At 41.7% G+C, this 22,677-nt stretch overlaps 1 protein-coding gene and 1 long non-coding RNA gene across 2 annotated transcripts; both read right to left on the bottom strand.

Annotated features, from left to right (window-relative positions):
• Positions 1-7,187: 7,187 nt before the first annotated feature.
• Positions 7,188-9,589, bottom strand: LOC311338988. The gene is made up of 3 exons (XR_014633189.1): positions 9,520-9,589; positions 8,436-8,512; positions 7,188-7,365 (listed from the first exon to the last, which is right to left on the bottom strand). It is a non-coding gene; the product is annotated as an uncharacterized lncRNA (long non-coding RNA).
• Positions 9,590-14,023: 4,434 nt separating this feature from the next.
• tbc1d20 (TBC1 domain family, member 20) lies at positions 14,024-22,642 on the bottom strand. Its single transcript, XM_084464341.1, has 8 exons — positions 22,159-22,642; positions 21,741-21,926; positions 21,363-21,443; positions 20,929-21,115; positions 20,534-20,635; positions 20,121-20,262; positions 16,121-16,299; positions 14,024-15,896 (listed from the first exon to the last, which is right to left on the bottom strand). Exons 1-8 carry the CDS (start codon positions 22,205-22,207, stop codon positions 15,626-15,628), a joined length of 1,197 nt encoding a protein of 398 aa, XP_084320467.1. The 5' UTR covers positions 22,208-22,642; the 3' UTR covers positions 14,024-15,625.
• Positions 22,643-22,677: the final 35 nt, after the last annotated feature.

The following is a 22,677-nucleotide window of genomic DNA, read 5'->3' as shown; positions in this document are numbered from 1 at the left end:
GGAACTGCACCCCTGTAGTAGCTATTTGTGGGAGGAGGATGACAAGTAGGCTACTGACTAAAAATAGCTGCAGGCAGCTGTAGTTTAGAGAGGCAAATGGTGGAAAAGTAAGACACCGAAGACTGTGACAGTGACAGTGTCCCCTAAAAGTGTCAGCTCTGATGTATCTATAAGTGATCTACAGTCTGCATTGGCCCACCAAAGGAATGGCTGTTAGTTGTTGTGGAGAAATTAAACACAGTTCAGGCCAGCAAACAATATTCGCAGGGCAAACTCGCAAATTCTGTGGTCACAGGAGTGAGTGCCGAATACTACAGGAGACTGCGCACAACTTTTAACTTGTGTCAGGAAAAAAAAGTCTCAATAGGAACATCTTGACAGTAATCTCTGCAGAAGTGAAATTGTAAAAACCTTATTGTAAAAAATAGCCGAAGAAATATATTTGAATATTTAACCTTGTGGCACATGATGGATGTCTGTATCTGTGTTATACAGTTGGTTTGACATCATGAGGTCAAATGCTCAGGGAGCATAATACGTTTATTTATTTATTCTAATTGTAAAAAATAGCCGAAGAAATATATTTGAAAAATAAGCCTTGTGGCAGATGAGGGATGTTCATATCTGTCTTATACAGTTGGTTTGACATCATGAGGTCAAAAGGTCAAGGAGTATAATACGTTTATTTATTTATTTTAATTGTAAAAAATAGCCGAAGAAATATATTTGAAAAATAAGCCTTGTGGCAGATGAGGGATGGTCATATCTGTGTTATACAGTTGGTTTGACATCATGAGGTCAAAAGGTCAAGGAGCATAATACGTTTATTTATTTATTTTAATTGTAAAAAATAGCCGAAGAAATATATTTGAAAAATAAGCCTTGTGGCAGATGAGGGATGGTCATATCTGTCTTATACAGTTGGTTTGACATCATGAGGTCAAAAGGTCAAGGAGCATAATACGTTTATTTATTTATTTTAATTGTAAAAAATAGCCGAAGAAATATATTTGAAAAATAAGCCTTGTGGCAGATGAGGGATGGTCATATCTGTCTTATACAGTTGGTTTGACATCATGAGGTCAAAAGGTCAAGGAGTATAATACGTTTATTTATTTATTTTAATTGTAAAAAATAGCCGAAGAAATATATTTGAAAAATAAGCCTTGTGGCAGATGAGGAATATTAATCTATATGTTGCACAGTTGGTTTGACATCGTTCACCCAAACGGTTGAAGCACATAATAGGTTTATATTTTGAATGTCAAATGAATGTTGAATGTTAAACTAACTTAATGCCGGTGTGATAGCCTTCGTGCAGGAGGAACTGCATGGGAATGGACAGATGCAGGGGTATCGTTGGCTACACCTACGAGCTATCCAGAGGGGGTTTGTGGTGTCTCAAAGGACTATAAGGCTGATACTCAGGGCACTTGATCCTCGTGGGGTGGAAATTAGACGGGCACGTCGTCTGAGGCGGCGTGAGTACACAACCCCGGGGCCTAACGCACTGTGGCACATGGATTCATACGATAAGTTGAAGCCATTTGGAATTTGCATTAACGGATGCATTGATGGCTACAGTCGGTACGTATTGTGGATGGAGGCGTATACCACCAACAATGACCCTAAAGTCATTGCCTCATATTACACCAAGTGCATCGAACGTGTGGGGGGCTGTCCGGAGCGGCTGCGAGCAGATAGGGGGACTGAGAATGGCCACGTCGAGGGCATGCAAGTCTTCCTTAGAAGAGAGCACTCCGATGCATTTGCAGGCATCAAAAGTTTCTTGTATGGCCGCAGCACTGCAAACCAGCGCATTGAGTCATGGTGGGGTATCCTTCGCAAACAGAGCGTGCAGTTTTGGATGAACCTCTTCAAATCATTGCAAGATGCTGGCCACTTCTCCGGCGATGCCTTGGATAAGAGCCTAATGCAATTCTGCTTCCTCGAACTAGTTCAGGTAGGCTATGCTACTGTTTGCATCATCACCCAATGTGAGAATCGATTTAATCAAAATGCCATTTAAAATGAAACATACAATATGGTGTACCGCAATTAGGCAAGTGCGAACCCCGATGTGACATGGCTAAGTGAGTCCTATCGTGGGTATGCTAAAACTCATTATTCGGGGATGTATTACTTCTGTTAGGCCTACATGCAATACACATTAAGGGTGACTTCAATTCTCTGCAAAGGACCTGGGGAAACGAAGTAGTTTAGTAGGCTAGTTACAGGTACATAATAAAAAACACACGACTATAGGATCCATTACATGTGAAAACATAAAAAAAAAATGTATTAATAGTCTTCAGGCCAGTGTAATCTAATATTACTGCATTACCATTAACTCGCATGGAATTATGGGATCACTCAATGTGCTGAAACTTCTACAACCCTCTGCTGAAACTGCAGGCGTAGATTGTTTGCTTATAAACTCGCACTGCGCAGAAACGAAACTTAATTTAGCCTAATTCATTCAACCGTGCAGAAACCAAATGTGTGTATTATATCATTTTAATTTCATTTGCATTGTCTTGCAGAAAGAGCTGGATGAAGTTGTGCAGACATGGAATACTCATAGAATCAGACCAGCTACATCCAGGGGTCAGTCTGGAGGTCGTCCAATCCTACTTTACACAGCCCCGCAGATTTCTGGTGGGGAGGACAGACTGAAGTTATTTAATCAAGAGGAGGTTGACCTTTGTAAGGAGGAGTGCACACCCAAGGGTCAATTGCCTTGTGATGAAACAGTCTACGATCTGTCCACATTGCTGGTACAAGAAAATGGATGGAACACTCCTAAAGATGCGTTTGAAGCTGCTGAACTGTACACACTGTTACGAGAGGAGATACAAAATAATCTTTGAGGATTTCACCTACTCGTCTGTGCCCACAGTTTGGGTGCATCAGCACTTGCTGTGTACTTGGAGAGACTTTTGATTGCCATTGCCACTGAGCAAGCCTCCACTTTACCCATCCACTCGTACACACACACACACACACACACACACACACACACACACACACAGTGGTACTTGGAGAGACTTTTGATTGCAATTGCCACTGAGCAAGCCTCCACTTAACCTGCCCACTCGTATTGTTTCTAACCTGCGGGAAGGGACACCTCACCTGTTTAGCTGGGGTTGGGATAGTCTTGGGGTGGTGACTAGTTGGGTCGTACACATTTACACACCAGTTAAACACCCTTCAGGCACCCTGACAATCTGCAGATCCTGAAGCTCACTCTAGCAAGTGACTGCTAAATAGGAATGTCCCTTGAATATCCCCTTGGGGATTAATAAAGTATCTATCTATCTATCTATCTATCTAGGAAACCACCTGCTGCCACACGACAGCACTAATCCTACTAGGCATTGGGCAAGGGGGAGTCAGATCCTGTCCTGCTCAGTCCTCCCTAGGTTAGCGTAGAGGTTTAATCCCTACAAGACTGTGGCAATACCCCATCTGCTACACTTTAATAGGTTAACACAGTAGAGATGACTGTGTAGTGTGACATCCCAAGAGGCCAATGAGCCAGGGCAGGGGTGTATAACAGGGATGTATAAAATAACGATAATAGTTGTAATGTTAGGTGCAATAGATTAATATAATGCAGTTCTTAACTAATGGGAATATTATTTAGCTTGTTTTTCTTCATTTTGGTATACATTAGTTATTCAATGATTTATTTTGTTCTACTGTATACTTTTCCTGACAACCTGCTGCCGCCCCCCCTATCATGTCGTGGCCCCCGGCCCCTTCTTTGAAAACAGCTGAGCTAGAGGGCTTTTTGAGAGGCAGAAACTCTCAGTATGAGGGTGGAGTTTGGGGAGACACATACACTCAGCTTCATGCACTCTTGTTCTTGACTGGACTCTGCTGTGTGGAGCATTCACTGAAAACGTACCTGTGATTCTGGCCTTGGGAATTGTACTGAAACTTACTTACCTGTGGATTGAGTTTCTCTGTTACTGGGCTGAAGATCATATGTATTGTTGAATGAACTGAAAGTAAGATTTTGTTTGTTCTGTGAAAATGATATTGTTGGACTGAAGGAAACCTACCTTTAAGTTTGTTGTTCAAGAGCCAGAGACATTGTTTGAGTTTGACTTTTCAAATTCAACCCTCATTAAATGAATTTTGAACATTTACAGTTTTTCATACGGTACAGTACAGCTCAATGAGCACAGTAGTACAGTATTGCCTGTGGGCTATTCTGTAGGGCTGTGAAAATAAAGTATGTTTCAAGTATTTGGTGAAAGTATTCCTACTTTGTATTCATACACAAATCTTAGTTCCATGGAGAAGGGTGTACTAGTATAATGTAGTGTTTATGCTATCCCTTATTCTTTGTACATATTCCATAATTACCCCAAAGTAGCTCTCCACATTCCTGCAACTAGAGTCTGATACAATACAAAATTAACACTAGGGATTTGTACATTAAGGGGAAAATGGCACTCCCTGCCTTTGAGGGCAAAATAGCAGTGCAGTTCCTCACATCCTCGAATCATCCACAAAATGGCACTGTAATGCCATGAAAGTTTATGTACATTTTATGAAATACGTGTATTGTCACATTTTTGTTTGACACATTGAATTGCTTTTTCAAAAAAGACCCCTTGTATGTTGTTTTCTTACTTTTCAAAGATCCCATGACTGCAGACCGCAGTATCTATTACCATTTTAATAAAGACAACTATGTAAACTATTTATAAAGCATTTAATGGAAATGATTTTTGCAGAAAACAGCACAAGTACAGTATAATGGTGCAATGTGCAATCAATACATATGCCTACAAAAACCATTCAAGGCAGTACACCTGTAAAATTGGCTGTGCGTTAAGATAGTAGAGAATACTTCAGTATTTTGATATTCAAACAGAACTGTTTCCAAAGACCTATAAAACCATCCCTGAGCAATAATGCATTCAAAAACCATTCAAGACAGTCATGCTGAAATGCACAGACGTTAACTAGAGTTCATTGAACATTGCTTGAAATATATTGAACTAAACATAGCTTGAGCTATGTTATAAGTACACCTGTAAAATTGGCTGTAAAAATACATAAGTATTGCGATATTCACACAGAACTGTTTCCTAAGACCTATAAAATCATCTCTGAGCAATAATGCATGCAACAGGGCAAGCATTCTGCAAACATCAGAAAACTAAACAATGTCCATTACCCAGATGTTGCTGTCTAAGACTTTATTGAATTCTGACCTAAACTCTGGGAAGTTGTCAAAACTATCTGACAGTTCCAACACACATCCACATGTGTGACCAATGGGTCTTCTGGAGAAGTCTGACATTTTTGTAAAGACAACCTGGATTTTGCTACAAATTATTACATCGCTGCCTGTAGTAAAACGCAGAAATTTTCCAAGACGTTCGTCATCTGATTCTCTTAGGTACCGTCTCAGGTGGTTTACCACCTCCTGCTGCTTTGCGGCTTTACCTGTTCAAATTCCAGGAGGCCTTGGACTCTCCTGGGAGTGGGTTTGATTGCCTCATAGTGTGCCCGCAGCTCATCAATGCCGATCATTCCCTTTGTCACCTCTTTCCAGCAGTCCATAACGTATCTTGGTTTTTGAATGAGATCTTTATGGGCGATTTCCTCCAAGATCTGTGGCAGTGTGTGGGCGTTGACAGCCTTTCTGCACTCGTATGCCTCCAGCACATCCATGAGGTCATTGTAATCCACCTTTGAGAAATCCTCAAGTGCTGCTTTGAGGATGACCTTGTCCTGAGAACTGACATAGTTCAGGAAACTATCCAGGATGTCACAGCACACACATCCATGAAAGAAGTCCTCCATCAGAGGAAGAGCTAATTTTATAGGCAAGTACTGACAGGTGTAAAAACCTGACAGCAAAATTCTGCCAATGGCCTGCCAGGTCTCGCGGTTAAAGTCGTGCCTAATAAACTGAACTTTTACTGTTGTTCCAACAGTACAGCGATCATAGAATTCTTCCCAAAAGGCGCAGTAAACATCTCTGACAACCCCTTCACCAATCCCCTTTTCCACACTGTTGTCTGGAAGAATTCTCCTAAAAACGAATTGTTGCGTGAGCACAGCAGGATCCATGAACTCCTTAATCAACTCGTTCAGGCAATTACCATGGTGTATTTCTATTATTCTGGTAGCACTGGCTTGTGATGTGGTGGCAGGTGGTTGTGCATCGTGGGATACAGGCGATGGTTGTGCTGAAGAGGCATCGTGGGATACAGGCGACGGTTGTGCTGAAGAGGCATCGTGGGATACAGGCGATGGTTGTGCTGAAGAGGCATCGTGGGATACAGGCGATGGTTGTGCTGAAGAGGCATCGTGGGATACAGGCGACGGTTGTGCTGAAGAGGCATCGTGGGATACAGGCGATGGTTGTGCTGAAGAGGCATCGTGGGATACAGGCGATGGTTGTGCTGAAGAGGCATCGTGGGATACAGGCGATGGTTGTGCTGAAGAGGCATCGTGGGATACAGGCGACGGTTGTGCTGAAGAGGCATCGTGGGATACAGGCGATGGTTGTGCTGAAGAGGCATCGTGGGATACAGGCGATGGTTGTGCTGAAGAGGCATCGTGGGATACAGGCGACGGTTGTGCTGAAGAGGCATCGTGGGATACTGTGGAGAGCAGTTTGTCAGGTGGAGCGTCCATCACTAGAAATGAGGAGGAAGAACCCGGTGATGGCTGCAGCTCAAACACAAACTCAAAGGGCTCTGTGTCATCATCATCACCATCAATGTCACCACCCGGACTTCCTGGACCAAAGGTCACTTCCTCATCCTCATCCTCATCCTCAATTGCAATTACCTTAGCGGTAGTTGCAATGTAAAATCGCAAATGAGCCATGCACAAAGTGTCGTAGATAAACCCAACAGTAAGATCCTTTTGCACAGGGTTTTGTTTGTAGTCCCTGAGTTCAAAGTTAAACCCCGATTCATGTCCTTTTGATGACATTCCATCTGGAAAGAAGAGCTTCTTTCCTCTTTGTAGAACCTCATTCATGCCACATTCCACTCCAATAGGTACCATTCTGGTCCCGCCTCCCTGCCTTGCTCTGATTTGCTTCATTTTTCCTCCCTCACAGTGCAACCATCCAATTTCAATTTTTCGGTGGCGCCTCTTATTTGAAGTAGGTGCTGATGTACCACCTGGTTCTGCATTTTGTTTTCTGTTTTCCTCAGCTTTTCTTTCATTTTGCTTGTTCCTGAGTTTTTCAAAAAGACCAATTTTGTGCTTCTGAAGAGCAGTCCCAGTTCTGCAAAAATTCCTCAGAGCTAGACGATCCCCGAATGATGAAAGGTACTTTGCCAGGTCATCGTCTTCCATCAACGGGATTATGTCTTTGTCAATCTGTAAAATCACAAACAAAATCGAATGTAAGTTGTTTTTCTCTTACAATAAAATATGGTGTGTGTGTGTGTGTGTGTGTGTGTGTGTGTGTGTGTGTGTGTGTGTGTGTGTGTGTGTGTGTGTGTGTGTGTAATTGAATTGATAGGTTCCAATTTCTATAACTCCTGGAAGCTGAAAATTTGACAACACCAGAAAAATGAGACTGTTTCAATTTCAAGTAGTTAGTGTGTAGCATGTGTAATGTAATACCAGTATAGATGTATTTTCCTGTCGACAACTCAATAAAGCCATTAATGTATAAAAAGTTGGCAACAAAAGTGAGGACACCTCAGAGTGAAAAGGTTCTTATCAAACTGTGCATAAAATATGTACACTACACCCATGGACTTGACATTCAAAGGTGATGATTGCCCAAACACATCCCTACTTTTTGTTTTGACATGATAGATCTCTGACATTGGTAACTTAGTGGTTATCAACTTGTTCATAACGCAGCCCATAAAATGAATACTATTTACCCATACCCATTTTCTAATGGAATCCCCCACCAACTCCCTGATGTTGACATCACTGGGCTGTTGAAAAGTTACACATCTGCTCTCCTCCTCCTTCCACATACAATGGATGCACCACACATGCTCAAATTAGTATCAAATACCTATACACACTTGCTCAGTCCAACAAGGCAGTGGTGGTCAACATAATGGTGTTAACTTTAGTCTTCATCAAGATGTATAACTGGGCAAATTATATTTTAGTAGTAGCACATGTCAGGGATGTGCAACCACAGCTAATGCCACTATTGTATGGATTAAATGTTGTTTTTAGTGGATTGTCTATGAACCATATTAATTGCTTTACATTAATTGCCAATTACTAATTAATTTATGAGCATTAGCTGTGGTTGTACCACCTGACGTCTGAGCCAAAAAAAACATCATTGACCAAACTACACGTGTAATAAAAAGTGTTCTAAGGCATCAACCCCCATTTAGTGTTTACATTACCGTACATGTACACATTCATATCCAGAAAAGCACAACCTGACATTTGTCATCTGAACACTTTACCTTGTCCTCTTCCAAGTGTTGTATTTCATGTTCTGGGGCTCTTCTCTGACGTAAGAAATCTGACACACTGAGACAGCCTAGAAAAGAGATGGCATATGCTGTAATTAACAAGGACAGAATGAAATTTCAATTTTGTCAAAAAGTGCAGTGATATTCTGTTGAACTCAAACCCTTCACCTGGAGTACACTCGTCCTATGTGTAGTGTCCCCCCCCCCCTTCTACGGTTTTGTGCAACATAACTTTAGGAATTGCATTAAGGCAACACATTTATGTTTACTACAGGGGATCTAGTAGGCGCATTTCCTTGCACTGCTGCTATAACTCTTATATTATTACAATGTTAGGTCTATTTTAATTGTCCATATATTTATACTAGTACTGTTTTTTGTACTGTACATATTTATTTCACTAGAATTTAATCTTGCACTGTTGCACTGTTGGACTTATTTGCACTACCAACTTGACACACACCTCATACTGGATCACAGTACCAATCCTCAGTAGCCTACATTCATGCACATCTTATCCATAGTAGGCTATTTTACTGCTCCCTTAGTCATGTTGATTTGTTGATTTGCTTTGTATTTCCTGTTTACATTGTATTGTATGTCCATTCATGCTCAACGTGTGGCAATTTACGTCCGTATTTTGTACGTACGTTCTATCCGGTGGTGTCTTCAGCTGCTGGGACCTTGAATTTCCCCTTGGGGATCAATAAAGTATCTATCTATCTATCTATCTATCTATCTAGTGAGAAGTGTTAGGCACTAGCCAGGCTAGTGCTGTGTAGCACTATGTAAATGTCTGGCGTGCGGTAGGCTACCTTGCATTATATTATTAAACGCATTTCCAAAGCCAAGTAGTTTTACATGTCCAAACGACGTAGGCTACTGCGGCCAAGTTGTCTGGTTGAACTCCACGAAGCAGTCACAGGCTAAGTTAGCCACACGGCACAAACTAGCCGAATAGTTGTGGCTAGCCAAACAACACCCGCGGCATCATCTAACCGCACTCCCACTCGCCTCATATAGGGTACTGCTTGAGTATCACAGAATGCAGCATAAACATGTATTATCTACCCACCTGCCGCAGCCATGGCTCCCCGGTTCCTCCAGTCGAACCACCAAGCGGAATGCGTGTGTCTCTCTGCCACTCCGTCTCAGCCATTGACATCTACTGGCCGCCAGTGAATGTCACTGCCGTGGAGGGTTGCATTCTACAGATTTCTGACTTTTTTTCTCGAAAATTTTGACTTTTTTCCTCAAAACTTTTGACTTTTTTTCTCGAAAATTTCGACTTTTTAAAATTTCGACTTTTTTTCTCGAAAATTTTGACTTTTTTCTCGAAAATTTTGACTTTTTTTCTCAGACATTTAGAATTAATATATTACTCCGTGGCCCTAATGCTCTTCCGTAGTCTACAGTCTGACGAAAACGAGACGATAACTGAATAAAAATAAATTTAGGATGACAAAAACTACGACGAAATCTTTTGACACTTTCGTTAACAAATAAAAACGAGACGAAAATGTAAGCGGGACGATTTGGGAAGCGATCCAATCAGAATTAAAACTGCGCGCAGTGATGAACGGGACCTCGCGCCGGCTTGCAGCCGCCACTACGAGGTCCCGTTCATCACTGCGCGCAGTTTTAAAAAAAAATCGCGCCGGCTTGCGGCCGCGTCACGTGCCGTCGTAACATGTGTGCTGGCAAGATGTGCACATGTTAGGACCGCACGTGACGCAGCCGCAAGCCGGCACGAGGTCCCGTTCATCACTGCGCTCAGTTTTAAAAAAGCGCAGTTTTAAAAAAAATTCGCAAATTTATGTAATCTGTAGAAGCAGAGGTGCCCTGTGGTGTCCTACTGATTGTTTTGACATTAACATGTAAGACCACATTTAACTGAATTACATGTTGTAACAACTTTTACTAACATTATTAACCCTACATCAATGATCCGATAAATTCCCTAGGAGGAGTTAGTTGAAATACAAGGCGAAAAAGTGAAAGAATTCCATTCAAAATGGCCAACTTTGACGGCACGCCACGGACACGCCCTTCAACGTACAGTCACAAATAGCAGGATTTTTGTTCAGCACCACTTCATGACTGTACTGACCAATTTTGAAGCAGATCCGATAAATTCCCTAGGAGGAGTTCATTCAAATACAAGGCGACGGAATTCAAAAATGGCCAAATTTAACGGCACGCCACGGACACGCCCTTCAACGTACAGTCACAAATAGCACGATTTTGTTTCAGCACCACTTCATGACTGTACTGACCAATTTTGAAGCAGATCCGATAAAATCCCTAGGAGGAGTTAGTTCAAATACAAGGCGACGGAATTCAAAAATGGCCAAATTTAACGGCACGCCACGGACACGCCCTTCAACGTACAGTCACAAATAGCACGATTTTGGTTCAGCACCACTTCATGACTGTACTGACCAATTTTTAAGCAGATCCGATAAATTCCCTAGGAGGAGTTAGTTCAAATACAAGGCGACGGAATTCCAAAATGGCCAACTTTGACGACACGCCACGGACACGCCCTTCAACGTACAGTCACAAATAGCACGGCGTTGGTTCGGCACCATTTATTGACTGTACTGACCAATTTTGAAGCAGATGCGATAAATTCCCTAGGAGGAGTTCATTCAAATACAAGGCTAAAAAGTGAAAAAAAATTCAAAATGGCCGCCGAGAGTGAAAATACAAAATGCAAATAGCCGACGTCCTGTGGGGTTTGGAGCATGGGTCCAAGAGGCTTTTCTGTAGGTATTGTGACCTTGTACGTGCCTACCGAGTTTCATACATATAGGTGAAACGTGACGTAGGGGCTACATTTTAAAGTTCCTGTAGGGGGCGCTACAAAAAATAGAAACACGAATTTTGGTATGTGAGCTAGAGGCACCAGTTCACACGTGTCCTGTGAATTTCGTATTCATAACTATTACGGTGTCCGCAGAGTGATCGACCCTTCTCTGGCGGCCATGTTGTTTTTTAAATCGACTTAATTTTTGGTGAGCAGTTAGAACTTTGGTACCTAACGGCCAGTGAGTTGGTCGCGCTCAAATCAAACATTGCGTCTATGAACTGTGGCTATTTTAGTAACTGGCCACGCCCACTTCGATGCCACGCCCCATTTGAAAAATTGTTGACTTAATCTTGTTCAGAATTTGATTCTGAACAACTTTAGTAGAGAGGTCCAACACCATAGGAGTACAATTAATGTAGATATGTGCAATTTACTATTTTTGGGGTGAAAAACACACCCCTTTTTGAACTCAATGGCTCATGGGTACTTTGAAATTTATCCTACAGACTAATCCTTATGTCAGATTGAAGATAATGGGCCATAGATGATATCTGCCGAAGGAATTTTGTCAAAGTCGAAAAACCTGGGATCCTTGGGGAATTTACTGTTTTTAACTAAATTCAAAATGGCGGGAAATCTGGCTACCGGAAGTGCTAAGTTAGTATCTGCAAATTTCTTCATTATGAGGATTTGCATATGTGTGCAAAGTTTCATGAGTTTAGGTCCAACCGGTGACGAGTTATGCTTGTGCAAACGTTGAAATTTTGGCATAGTTGGTATAGCGCCACCTAGGGGCGAATGTGAATTTGAGGGCTAGAATATCAAATTTTTCACCAGTCCCACAAAATGTGCCAAATAAAAATGAGTTTTCGAATATGTGCAGGGGGGGAAAAATGCAGTCGAAGATGAGGGAAAATAATAAGAAGAAGAATAAACATGAGGATTTCAATAGGGTCCTTGCCAAGTTTGGCTCGGTCCCTAACTAAGCTCTTTATGTGGGGAAGTACTGATCGTCCCGCCTAGCAGGCGCTTGCTGCGTCGCAAGCAAGTGTCCCTTTGTAAACAGTTTGGCGCAACAATCACCGGTTAAAACACAACCAACTTGAAGTCATTGGCAGACGAGTCATCCCAAAGTTCACGTAAAGATAAGCATCCTTAAACAGTTTTTTTCTTTCAAGCTAATGTTATGTTTGTTTTCGCTAAAATTGGAATACAATACAAGCTGAAAGAAACCACCGCTGTCCTGTAACGGTACCGGAGCTCTGTGCTGTCTACACCACAGCGGGGCACAGAAACACAGGATTCACTGTGGTTTCTGTGACATGAGAAACACAAAAAATGAATACTTATGTTTTATAAAGAAAGCTATCTTAGTGGGAAAGCCATGCAACAGATAGCCACGGTTACATACAGTAATGTTCTTATGACGGGAGAAAGGAGCAGAAATATAGTAGCCTATAGAGACAACTTGGAGCTGTGTGTGCGCGTATGTTTGAGTGAGAGACGGGAGTGAATGAGAGACAGAAAAATCGGACCCCCTCAATTCTACCTCACAGGTACAGAAGGCCTCCGACAAGGATGGGCCACTGAGTGCAAATAAAGCTAGTGCATCCCAGAACAACAACAGACCAAGGAGGACGCCAAAAAAAATAAAAATAAAAATAATAATAATAAATAAAAAATAAACTCCGGGGAGTTAAAAAAAAAACATATATATATATATATTAATATATATATATTAATATATATATATATATATATTAATATATATATATCAATTATATTAAAAAAAATTAAAAAAAATGATATAAAAAAAATATCAAAAAAATAAAATTATTTAAAAAAAATTAAAAAATTGGACCTGCATGTGCATCTTTTTTTTGGACCTGCATGTGCATCTTTTTTTTGGACCTGCACGCGCATCTTTTTTTTTGGACCTGCACGAGCATCTTTTTTTTTGGACCTGCACGAGCATCTTTTTTTTTTGAACTGCAAGCGCATCTTTTTTTTTTGGACCCAGCATCAGTCCAGGATTTCAAAGATACATTTGATTAACCGACACTGTAGAAATCAAATGAGTTCAAACAGCTAATTACCAGCTCTAATTAATTCATATTGGGTTTCTCACTAGTGTTTTTCGTTGTTTGGTTGCAGCGTTAAACCAAAAAAATACATATACATAACTGTGGGGAACTTTACAAAAAGTTTGCATATTAAGATGTGCTTGTAGACTTTAGACTTGGGTTTCAGACATTCTCAGATGGCTAATGAAGCTGCTTTACTGTGATTTATTATCCTTTTTTATATTATCATTAATAATCTGATTTGTTCAGATGAGGCCTTACTTGTAATTTCCCACTTCTCAAATAAGCAATCTAGGCCTTCTAGGTTACACTACTATATTTGAGACCAGCTATCCTACTGAAATGTAGGCTATTTATTTTGACTTTACAATCAATCGATAGGCCTACTTAATATTCCATTCCAATATTGCTTGGAGATTTGAACATAGCGTATAAATAATGATACAATTATTTTCACATCGTATTGTTGATCAACAAATCAACATGTCAGTTCTATCTGCTCAGATTCATCCTTACAGCCCATCCCAGAAGTATGTATGATTTTATTTTGGCATATATATGGAGAGAGACAGGGGTCTCGGAAAGGTTTCCTAATGCTGCCTTGCATACAATAAATAGGCCTACAAGTTACAACACATTCCACACCTTTAGCCAGTTCAAACAAAACCCTCAGATTCAGAAATTGGTTGAATTAGCTGCAAATAAGAATGAATGTGAATCAGTTAGAAATGCATAAATGTATTTATGCTGCAGTTTATTACAATTTTTAATATGCGAGTTGACTGATTATTTATAACAAAATGTACACAAAAAAGGCAAATTAATTACTTTTGTCGATTGAAGAAATACTAAATCAAGTGTGGATGTATTATAGGCTACAATATAGCACAACTAGATGACTTTGAGGCAGCTAAGAAGATCCTCAAGAGTGTTCCCGGTCATCTTCATTTCAGTAAATGTCCAGAATTACCAACTTGACACAGACTGACTATAATACAAAAGAAATTGACATAGTCATATGACAAATAACTATGTTTTAAAACCCCAAATTACATTATTAACTATAGTCTACTTAGTCGTCGAACAGCCATGATTGCATTATCGATTACAAATGTTGGTCATATTACATTTGAGCAGAATACATCAGCAATTCTAAATATGTGGAGTGTCTTCCAGATTATGAACATAAGTGATATCTTAAATATACTTTTGAATAAGTTGTTAAAAGCAAAGGATGGCCTCAATTGCATGAGCACAGTTTAAACAAGCCAATTTAAATTTGTCAGATGGAAGTGGTTTGCCAACCGACTTCAAAGCATTCATGCTGTACAAAATTTGTGAAGATTTCATCCCAATACGGAGGTTTAACAACCACCATAACTCGGTTATTCCTGGAAAACTGTTGGGAGTAACTCTGGAGTATCTTGGCAACTATCAGTGGCAACTATCACATAATATGAAGCAATGCTAAACATGAGAATGTCTCCATGAACAAAATAGGGTACTATACAATGTGTCTGAAAAATAAAACCAACAGACACATTGAAGAAATGTTTGACTAAAAGGTGAGGCGTCATGTTAAAATGCTTTGGCTGAAATTTGCTGTAAAGTGCCTCTCGGTCTAAATGTGAACCAGACAAATAACAACCCTGCTGAAGTGGGTGGGTCATAATGGATGTTAAAAGGACAGCTTTTAGCCCTGCAATGAGATAATGGCAGCCTATGCAGATTCTGCTTTCCCCCCCCAAAGAGCAAAATACATACTATACTAAGCAGTATGTAATTAACGAAATATTAAGGAAGATTTTTTTTACATCTCTTAATTTGGTCTCAGTCACACTCCCCCCAATAGTCTTCAAGTAGGCCTAGTATGTAGTCTATATTGACAGCAATGTGAAATAAAGTGACAATCAAGCATATCTCCCTTTCTCTCTTCCTGTCTTGCTCACCCCAGTTCTCTGGGCACAACCTCCAATCAATTATTTACAAATATATATTAAATTAGAAAATAAATAAACATTCTATTGTTTCTGAACATGTCTTCAATACAGTAGTAGCTAGGTCTCTGTCCCGACCCCAAATAACTAAATCTTGTGTCAAAACGTGATCCTAGAGAGACAGGACTCTTCTGGTGAAGATGTCCGCACAGGTAGAGACCCCAAGAGCTCTATGTTGGCAGACACTGAGCCAGCAGTCTGAGCCGATCAAAGTGTAAAGTCGTGGACGGCCTGTAAAGAGGCCGCTCATAAAGTGAGGTTGTGGACACAGGGGAGAGCAAGGTCCCCTCAGGGGAACAGGTCCAGTTTGGGAGCCCACTCCAGGGCCGTGTTCACCACGGCGAAGGCCGCCGCGCCCAGAGCCACCGTCAAGCCCATGACGGCCAGCCGCACGAAGCGCCGCGCCACAGAGGGCCGGGCGACCGCCACGGTGCTGGGCCCCGCTGCCCCGGAGCTCTCCAGCTCCGCTTGCTTCTGGCGCCGGCGGCGACGGAGCACGGAGTCGGGCCGCTGCTGAGTGGACGCCAGACCAAAGTCTGTGAAGGTAGAGGTGGCCGTGCTGTGGGAGCGAGAGCATCAGAGACAGAAGAGAGAGAGGTGTGATGGGTGAATTGTGGCACCCGTCATCCTGAGTTCATAACAGATCGTTATATTCTGCTTTGTCACAAAGGAGAACTTGAAATTTTGTTACCCAATGATTGCACCCATTCAACTCTACATCCCATAACCTCCATGAGGAAGGTAAACATTTCTATAGGACGTTAGTAGTGGGACAGTAGTCACCTCTCCTGGTCGGCTGCCTCTCTGGCCAGCTCTGAGGGCGGGAACTGAACAAAGAGGTCCCCGGCACGGCTGATGAGCGTCTCGTACGGGAGGTCCTGGGGTATCTGGGACAGAAGGTGGTGGACCATGGCCATGTCACACTCGCACTCCAGAACCTCCTCTTCTCTGTACAGCACAATCTGAAGCGCACACACACACACACACAATTTGCAACAAACATAATTCACAATTTGTTGACAAGACAACATTTCTGTAGTTAGTAGCATTGTGTTGATCTTTACCAAGGGACGTCGAAACACTGTCTGCTGGGTTGTCATTCATTCATGTAACAGGATAAGTGTAACACACTGTAGAACAGTTCTACATTGTGTAGTGTGCCTTATAATAATGAAGGAATGTGGAATCTCACCAGATGGCATTCAAGGCAAAAGGATACTCCTACTGTAGCTTCAGGAGTGAGTAATTGTTTTCACACTGTGATAAGACTGAGATACTCAAATCTAAGAAGATAATTGAGCGAGGCTGAAGGGGCTGAGGAAATCTGTGCACTGTCTGCAGCTCTATAATGAAATACGAGTTTAACCATTTTAAAAAGAAAAGAAAATGGAAAAACAATGTGGCTATTCTGTCTTACCCACTATTGTAATACATTAACAGTGGAATTGAGCACCGCAGAGTTGTGGTTTCCTATCTTCTTGCAGAATACAAATGAACGTGTTCATCATCCTAAACTGGGTCAGAGGTTGTGAAACCTGAACCTTGTGAAGACATCCCGGTCTCACAAGTTCACATTATGATTCTCTGCATATCAGGGGCCATATTCACAAAGAATCTTAGGGCTAAAAGTAGGTCATAAGTGGCGAATTTAGGAGTAACTCTAAACTAAAATAATGGGCGTGTCAGTCTTAAATTTAGGACTCCTAACTTTTTTCACTAAGAGCAATTCACAAAGTATTTTAGGCCTAAATGTAGCACCTAAGTCTAGGAGAGCTTAAAAGTCCTCGAGAGGACTCCTAACTCAGTAAGACCTATTCACAAAGAATCGGAAAATGGCTGTGAGACAAAATGTTTTGGAGACAATGGAAGACTGTGAATTGATATGGCGATATAGGCAAAATCGTGAGGGTATCAAACTTGTTGTGGAATTAGTCCGATATTACTCTGATATTTAGCAACAGGGAAAATGCAACTTTGCAATGACGACGTTTTAGGAATATCGCAACCATCAGTGATGGTTAAAACACACAGGGGCAATGTTACAAATGTACCTTTAATCATCCTTAATTATTTAATATATAAATATGAATAAATCACTTAACCCATCATTATTTGTCTCATGTAATAATAGTAATACAACACTTTAATCATCATTATTTATTTCAAATAAAAATAAATCGTTTGAAGTAAAAAATAATAGGCCTATAACTACTCTTACTTATGATTACTATCTAATCATTTATTGTAAGATAATTTATTGTATTGAGTTTATAATCTGCTCAGCAAGGAGTCGGGAGTCGGACCAGTTGGGCTTTCGCTTGCGTTTCACGTTGTCTTCTCCTTCATTCATCATGATCGGAGGACTTGAACGGTGGTATGGGCTGATATTTAAAGTGTTTAGTGACGTAGCCACGGGTGTGCATGGGTGTGCCTGGGACACCCAAGCGTGGTCCTGGCACACCTAAATATTTTAAGAATTAATTCATTACAACGATTTCTTTCGATTTAAAGCAAAATGTGACAGAGTGCGCGGTGAGCGGTGCGCTAGGACTGCGTAGTGACCGGTCTAGGTCCACACATTCGCTACCACAGAAGCAGGGCTGTGAAGGAAACCCCCCTATTGGATTTTGCGATTATATCCATACATTTCATTCCCCCATGTACAGCGTGGAGTGATTTAGTGGAGAGCCAGGGCTGCTTTCAGGATGGTCGTATCGATCGCTCCGGACCCTGGCTTCCACTGGACACTTGCAGCAGTTATTCTAACAGCGTTCCGGTAAATCGTGAACTTGAGGCCACCCGAACTCTCACAGGCGCACCTTAATTACAATCTCTGGCTACACCCAAACTTTAAGTGCTGGAAATATGCTCATTGGATAATAGTTTGCAGAGTGCTTTTAATTACTTTCTTGATATAATGCAATTTACGTATTTTTATTGTTTGCTTTGGCTCTCTTTTTAACGTGCATACAACGTCATTATCGTGGTCTGCACAAACTTGTAATCGTGCGTGTATTCTGCTAACTGCACTGTCCATAACTGTTTGATAGGACTTCATATTTCCTTATTTTTCGTTGATTTAGTGGGCTCGTTTGTGGGAAGTTGCGAATGAGTTTCACGGAGACCGCCGGCACTCAACAGCCAATCACCGTACTGACCGCTTCATAACTCGTGCACGAGAATCGAGGTAAGGGGGCGTTAGGGGGCGTTACTCTTAGTTCACTCTTAGTGATTTATCCTTAGTATGAGTAGGTCTCAGCGGCTTTGTGAATAACTTTTAAGAAAAAACTCCTACGTAAAATGTTTTAGCACGAGTTAGGAGCACTCCTAGCGGTAAGATAAAAAGCTTTGTGAATACGGCCCCAGATCTTTAGGGCCTCGACCCCCAAAAAGCTGAATGCTCGCATCAATCGGCGCTCGGGAGGGAGGGGGGGTTCAGTACATGATGTGCCAATGAAAAAGAAAGGGGGTCGGCTCCCAGGGAAAGTGTCGCAATCAAAACAGTTTCTATCTGAAATCGACTGAATAACGATGTCTTTTCCACATATGTTTTGCGAGCGTCACTCTAATTGGCTGTTTTTTGGCCCAAGTAAGGACGTGGCAATATTCGGAAATCAATACTGGCCAGCCGAGACCAGACTGATTCATTCATTGAGAAACTCAATCGTGAATGTCAGGATGGTGTACTGAGGCTAGGTCAGACATGGGTCATTTTATTGGGCTAGGCTAGGTCATTTTATTCCATTTGTCCAGGATTAGAGTCAAGAGTTGTACATCAAAGTAACAATAAGCAACATTGGTTAAATACAGCGTGGAGTGGTCATAGGCATTCACTTTACATTAATAAATAAAAATGATCCAGGGTGTGAACAGAGTCGGCGGGACTCATTCAATTCAATTCAGCACTTGTAGTGATATAGTTAAACAATTGTAGCAGGTGTTGTTGAGACTAGAAAGCTTAAATTCAGGTAATTCAACAATTCAGGTATTTTGAACATTGAGCCCCCTTTCTGGTTTTCTAGGATGAAATAGAGTGGATGACACTGACATTTTGACTATTGGTCCTGTCTCGAGTATTTGGCTCATTTCAAATGGCCCCTGGCTGCTTCAGAGTTCAGAATGGCTGGCTACAGGCATTAACAAACCTGTCCTAAAAACAACCCTAAATGTTAGTTTTCAGAAATGTGCTCACTGAGTGGTTAGTGGTGTTCCAAATAAAGTATCGTAGCAAAATACAGTTTGTCGTGTTTTATTTGGCATTTTGTAAATCCCATTGAAACGGAAACCGGACCGGAACCGGAAAGGGGGCTGTTTACGTTTGGTTGTAGTCTTTTCGCTCGGTTCTCCGTCACAACAGTAGGGCTAGAACCGAGCGAAAAGACTACAACCAGCCCCCCTTTCTGTTTCCGGTCAACGAGCAATGAGTCTTCCGACTAAAATCAATGGATTTACAAAATGCCAAATCAAACATGACAGAAGCTGTATTTTGCTACGATGCTTGTTTGGAACATCAACGAACACCACTAACCACTTGGTGAGTTGCACATTTCTGAAAACAAACATTTAGGGTTGTTTTAAGGACAGGTTTGTGAATGCCTGTAGCCAGCCATTCTGAAGCAGCCAGGGGCGATTCTAAATGAGCCAAATACCCGAGACAGGACCAATAGTCAAAATTTCGGTGTCAACCACTCCATTTGATCCTAGACAAACCAGAAAGGGGGCTCAATGTTCAAAATACCGGAATTGTCCTTTCAGGTCCGAAAAAAAAAGTTTTAAAACTCACCACAGCAGCAAAGTAGATAGGCATCAGTGGATGGCAGGCCAAGAAGAAATCATACAACCGGACAACATGGCGGAAGTCTGACAGAACGTGACCGAACCAGGTGATCAACCAACTTAGGGCAAATATGGTGCCCACCTCCGCCCTGAGATACAACCACAGATTGATGACACAGGATCATTATTTCCTCACTTTATCAACAGATCGATATGATTCTGTGAACTAGGCCTAGCTCAGAAGCCTTACCAACCACATTAAGCAAGTAACTAACTAATAACAGTCGAAATAGGGCCTATGAATGCATTCATAGGGTCATGGTGTACTAATGAATGCCAACTGTTATGATTTAAAACACCAGATTAACTGGTAAACAATGACTGGATTTTCTAGGGAATACGCTTCACCTAAAAGCTTACTGTTGCATGAAGTCATGCACCTCAGGGTTGACCCTCTCAATGATGGGCATCAAATAGTTCAGAATGTGTTTGGTGTTGTCCATAGTTGGGTCCATGAAGTCCCTAAGAGAAACACAGGTTTATTCAGCAGGTTAAACATTTATACAAAAAACAGCTGATTGTAAATCCGGCTCTTAGCAACAGAAAGTGATTTGTGTATCAATTCACATTAGCACTCAGTCCTTTACTTTGCAGATGCTTTTATACAAAGACACCAAACACCAAAGTTTTCAGATGTTCAGCACCCATTGTTAAGTCAATTTATTATTTTTGAAGAAAAGAAAAAGAAAAAAAAGAAAAGAGAAGTGCATGTGTAATCTGAGCCGCTTGACAGGAAGACAGGATGTGGCTGGTACCTGAGGTGATGCGTGGAGAGCTTCTCCACCAGAGCGGTTGCTAGGCGCTCACCGAGGACCAATAGAAAAGTGACGACAATGTCATGGTAACCCTGGTAGTAGTGCAGCTGGGGGTTCTTTTTCAGAACCCTGAGGATAATGTCAGTGAGCTCCTCCTGAAGACCCTCCCTCTGTTCATCTGGCATACCTGTATGGGGTCCAGGAAACAGAGCACTCTAGAGACACATTTCACTATCATCACCCTTACTGGTCTTATTCAAACAAGTGTGTGTGTGTGTGTGTGTGTGTGTATGTGTATGTGTATGTGTGTGTGTGTGTGTGTGTGTGTCAAAAACACTCAATAGTACAGGCATATGAACAACACTTCTATTTCTTTATCCAGGAGATGACAAGTTCCGCCGTTAAAGACAATGACTGCTACGGATTCTACTCACCAGGTGGGAATCGCCGTAGGGAACGTTGGACATCTAGCAGAACCTGGTTATAGTCCTTGTTGTTTTCTCGCTCTACAGTGTCTAAGGAGTAAAGTACAGGGTTTTCAATAGACATACACATATACATCAATTATGGTGTATGCATGGGTGCTTTTGTCGTTGTGTGCACTTGTCGATGTGTGCACCTGCTGAAGATGAGCACACTAGGGCATGTACTGTCAAAATCATGGACTGTAGGCTGGAATGTGGTATTCTTAAAAGTAGGTAGAAGGTACTACACATAGCGGTGTGTCCTTGTGAATCTAGACCCCGGCAATGTTAATTCACCACTACAAAGAGAAAAACATCTGAATGTGCTTTACTAAGGCAAACTTTTACCTGGTTCCTGTTCAAGGACGTGTGAGGGGACATTGAGAAGCCGAGGCCATACTTGACAGCGTATCTCATCTGTGAGTAGTCCCCCCTCGCTGATGGCCATCCTCCTCAGGGCTGCTACATCCACCGGACTAACACTCAGGGCATTTGTGATGTCCGCAACCTTTCTATTACGTCTGGAGTCCCTGTCTAATGCCACAAATGGATAACGTTACGCCACACAACAATACTTAGTTGCAATAAACGATAGAAAGCGGTTCCTTTCAAGAGAAGGTTTGTGTATCATTACAGCAAGACATTTTGGTTAGCTACCATACATAACTGCAGCATGCGTGCTAGTTAATATTTACTTGATTTACGAGTCAGCCAGAAAAGACCGACGAACACAGAATTCATTTTCCAATTAAACCATTACACTTACCATGGCGTCCATTCAACGGGGAAGTGCAAACGCTCATTGAGCTCTTCATTTTCTCGTCACTCCTTGACAAACTCTAGCAGGCTAACCTAACTGCTACTCTCTATGCATCGTTTTATGAGTGCCTAATCTAGATTTAGGCTGTTTTATGTGCCAAATAAGGGTAAGCTTTCTAATTAGCCAGGCAGCCCTCATATGCTCGGACTATTTGTTGATGGTCTGACAGGCTAACGTTGGCTATGTAGCGTTAGAGATAGCGTGCTAGGACTATGGTTAGCCGGCGAGCTATCCGTTCAGCTAACGAAACGCTAGTCAAACCTCATCGTAACAACTTCATTCGAGGCCTGACGATACAGTCGCCTTTCAACTCGCCATTAAAAAAACATGTCACAACACGCTTACGGGATAATGGCTTGACATGTTTACATTCATGTCTCCGCAGAACAGAAGCCGTTACCTAGCGGAGACTTAGAGATGACGTGGGGGAGCTGAGGACGGCTGGGAGGTGCCGTGAGGAAGGGG

This window comes from Micromesistius poutassou, assembly GCF_964030765.1.
Source record: "Micromesistius poutassou genome assembly, chromosome: 2".
NCBI lineage: Eukaryota > Metazoa > Chordata > Actinopteri > Gadiformes > Gadidae > Micromesistius > Micromesistius poutassou.
This window is presented reverse-complemented; position numbering and strand designations above follow the sequence as displayed.

Excerpts from the sequence above, each read along its gene's own strand:
- tbc1d20 (XM_084464341.1), bottom strand. The coding sequence starts at position 22,207 with ATGAAGAGCTCAATGAGCGTTTGCACTTCCCCGTTGAATGGACGCCAT. Across the intron at positions 20,636-20,928 it reads CTCTCCACGCATCACCTCAG|GGACTTCATGGACCCAACTA; the intron begins GTACCAGCCACA and ends TGTTTCTCTTAG. Across the intron at positions 16,300-20,120 it reads CTATCTACTTTGCTGCTGTG|ATTGTGCTGTACAGAGAAGA; the intron begins GTGAGTTTTAAA and ends TGTGCGCTTCAG.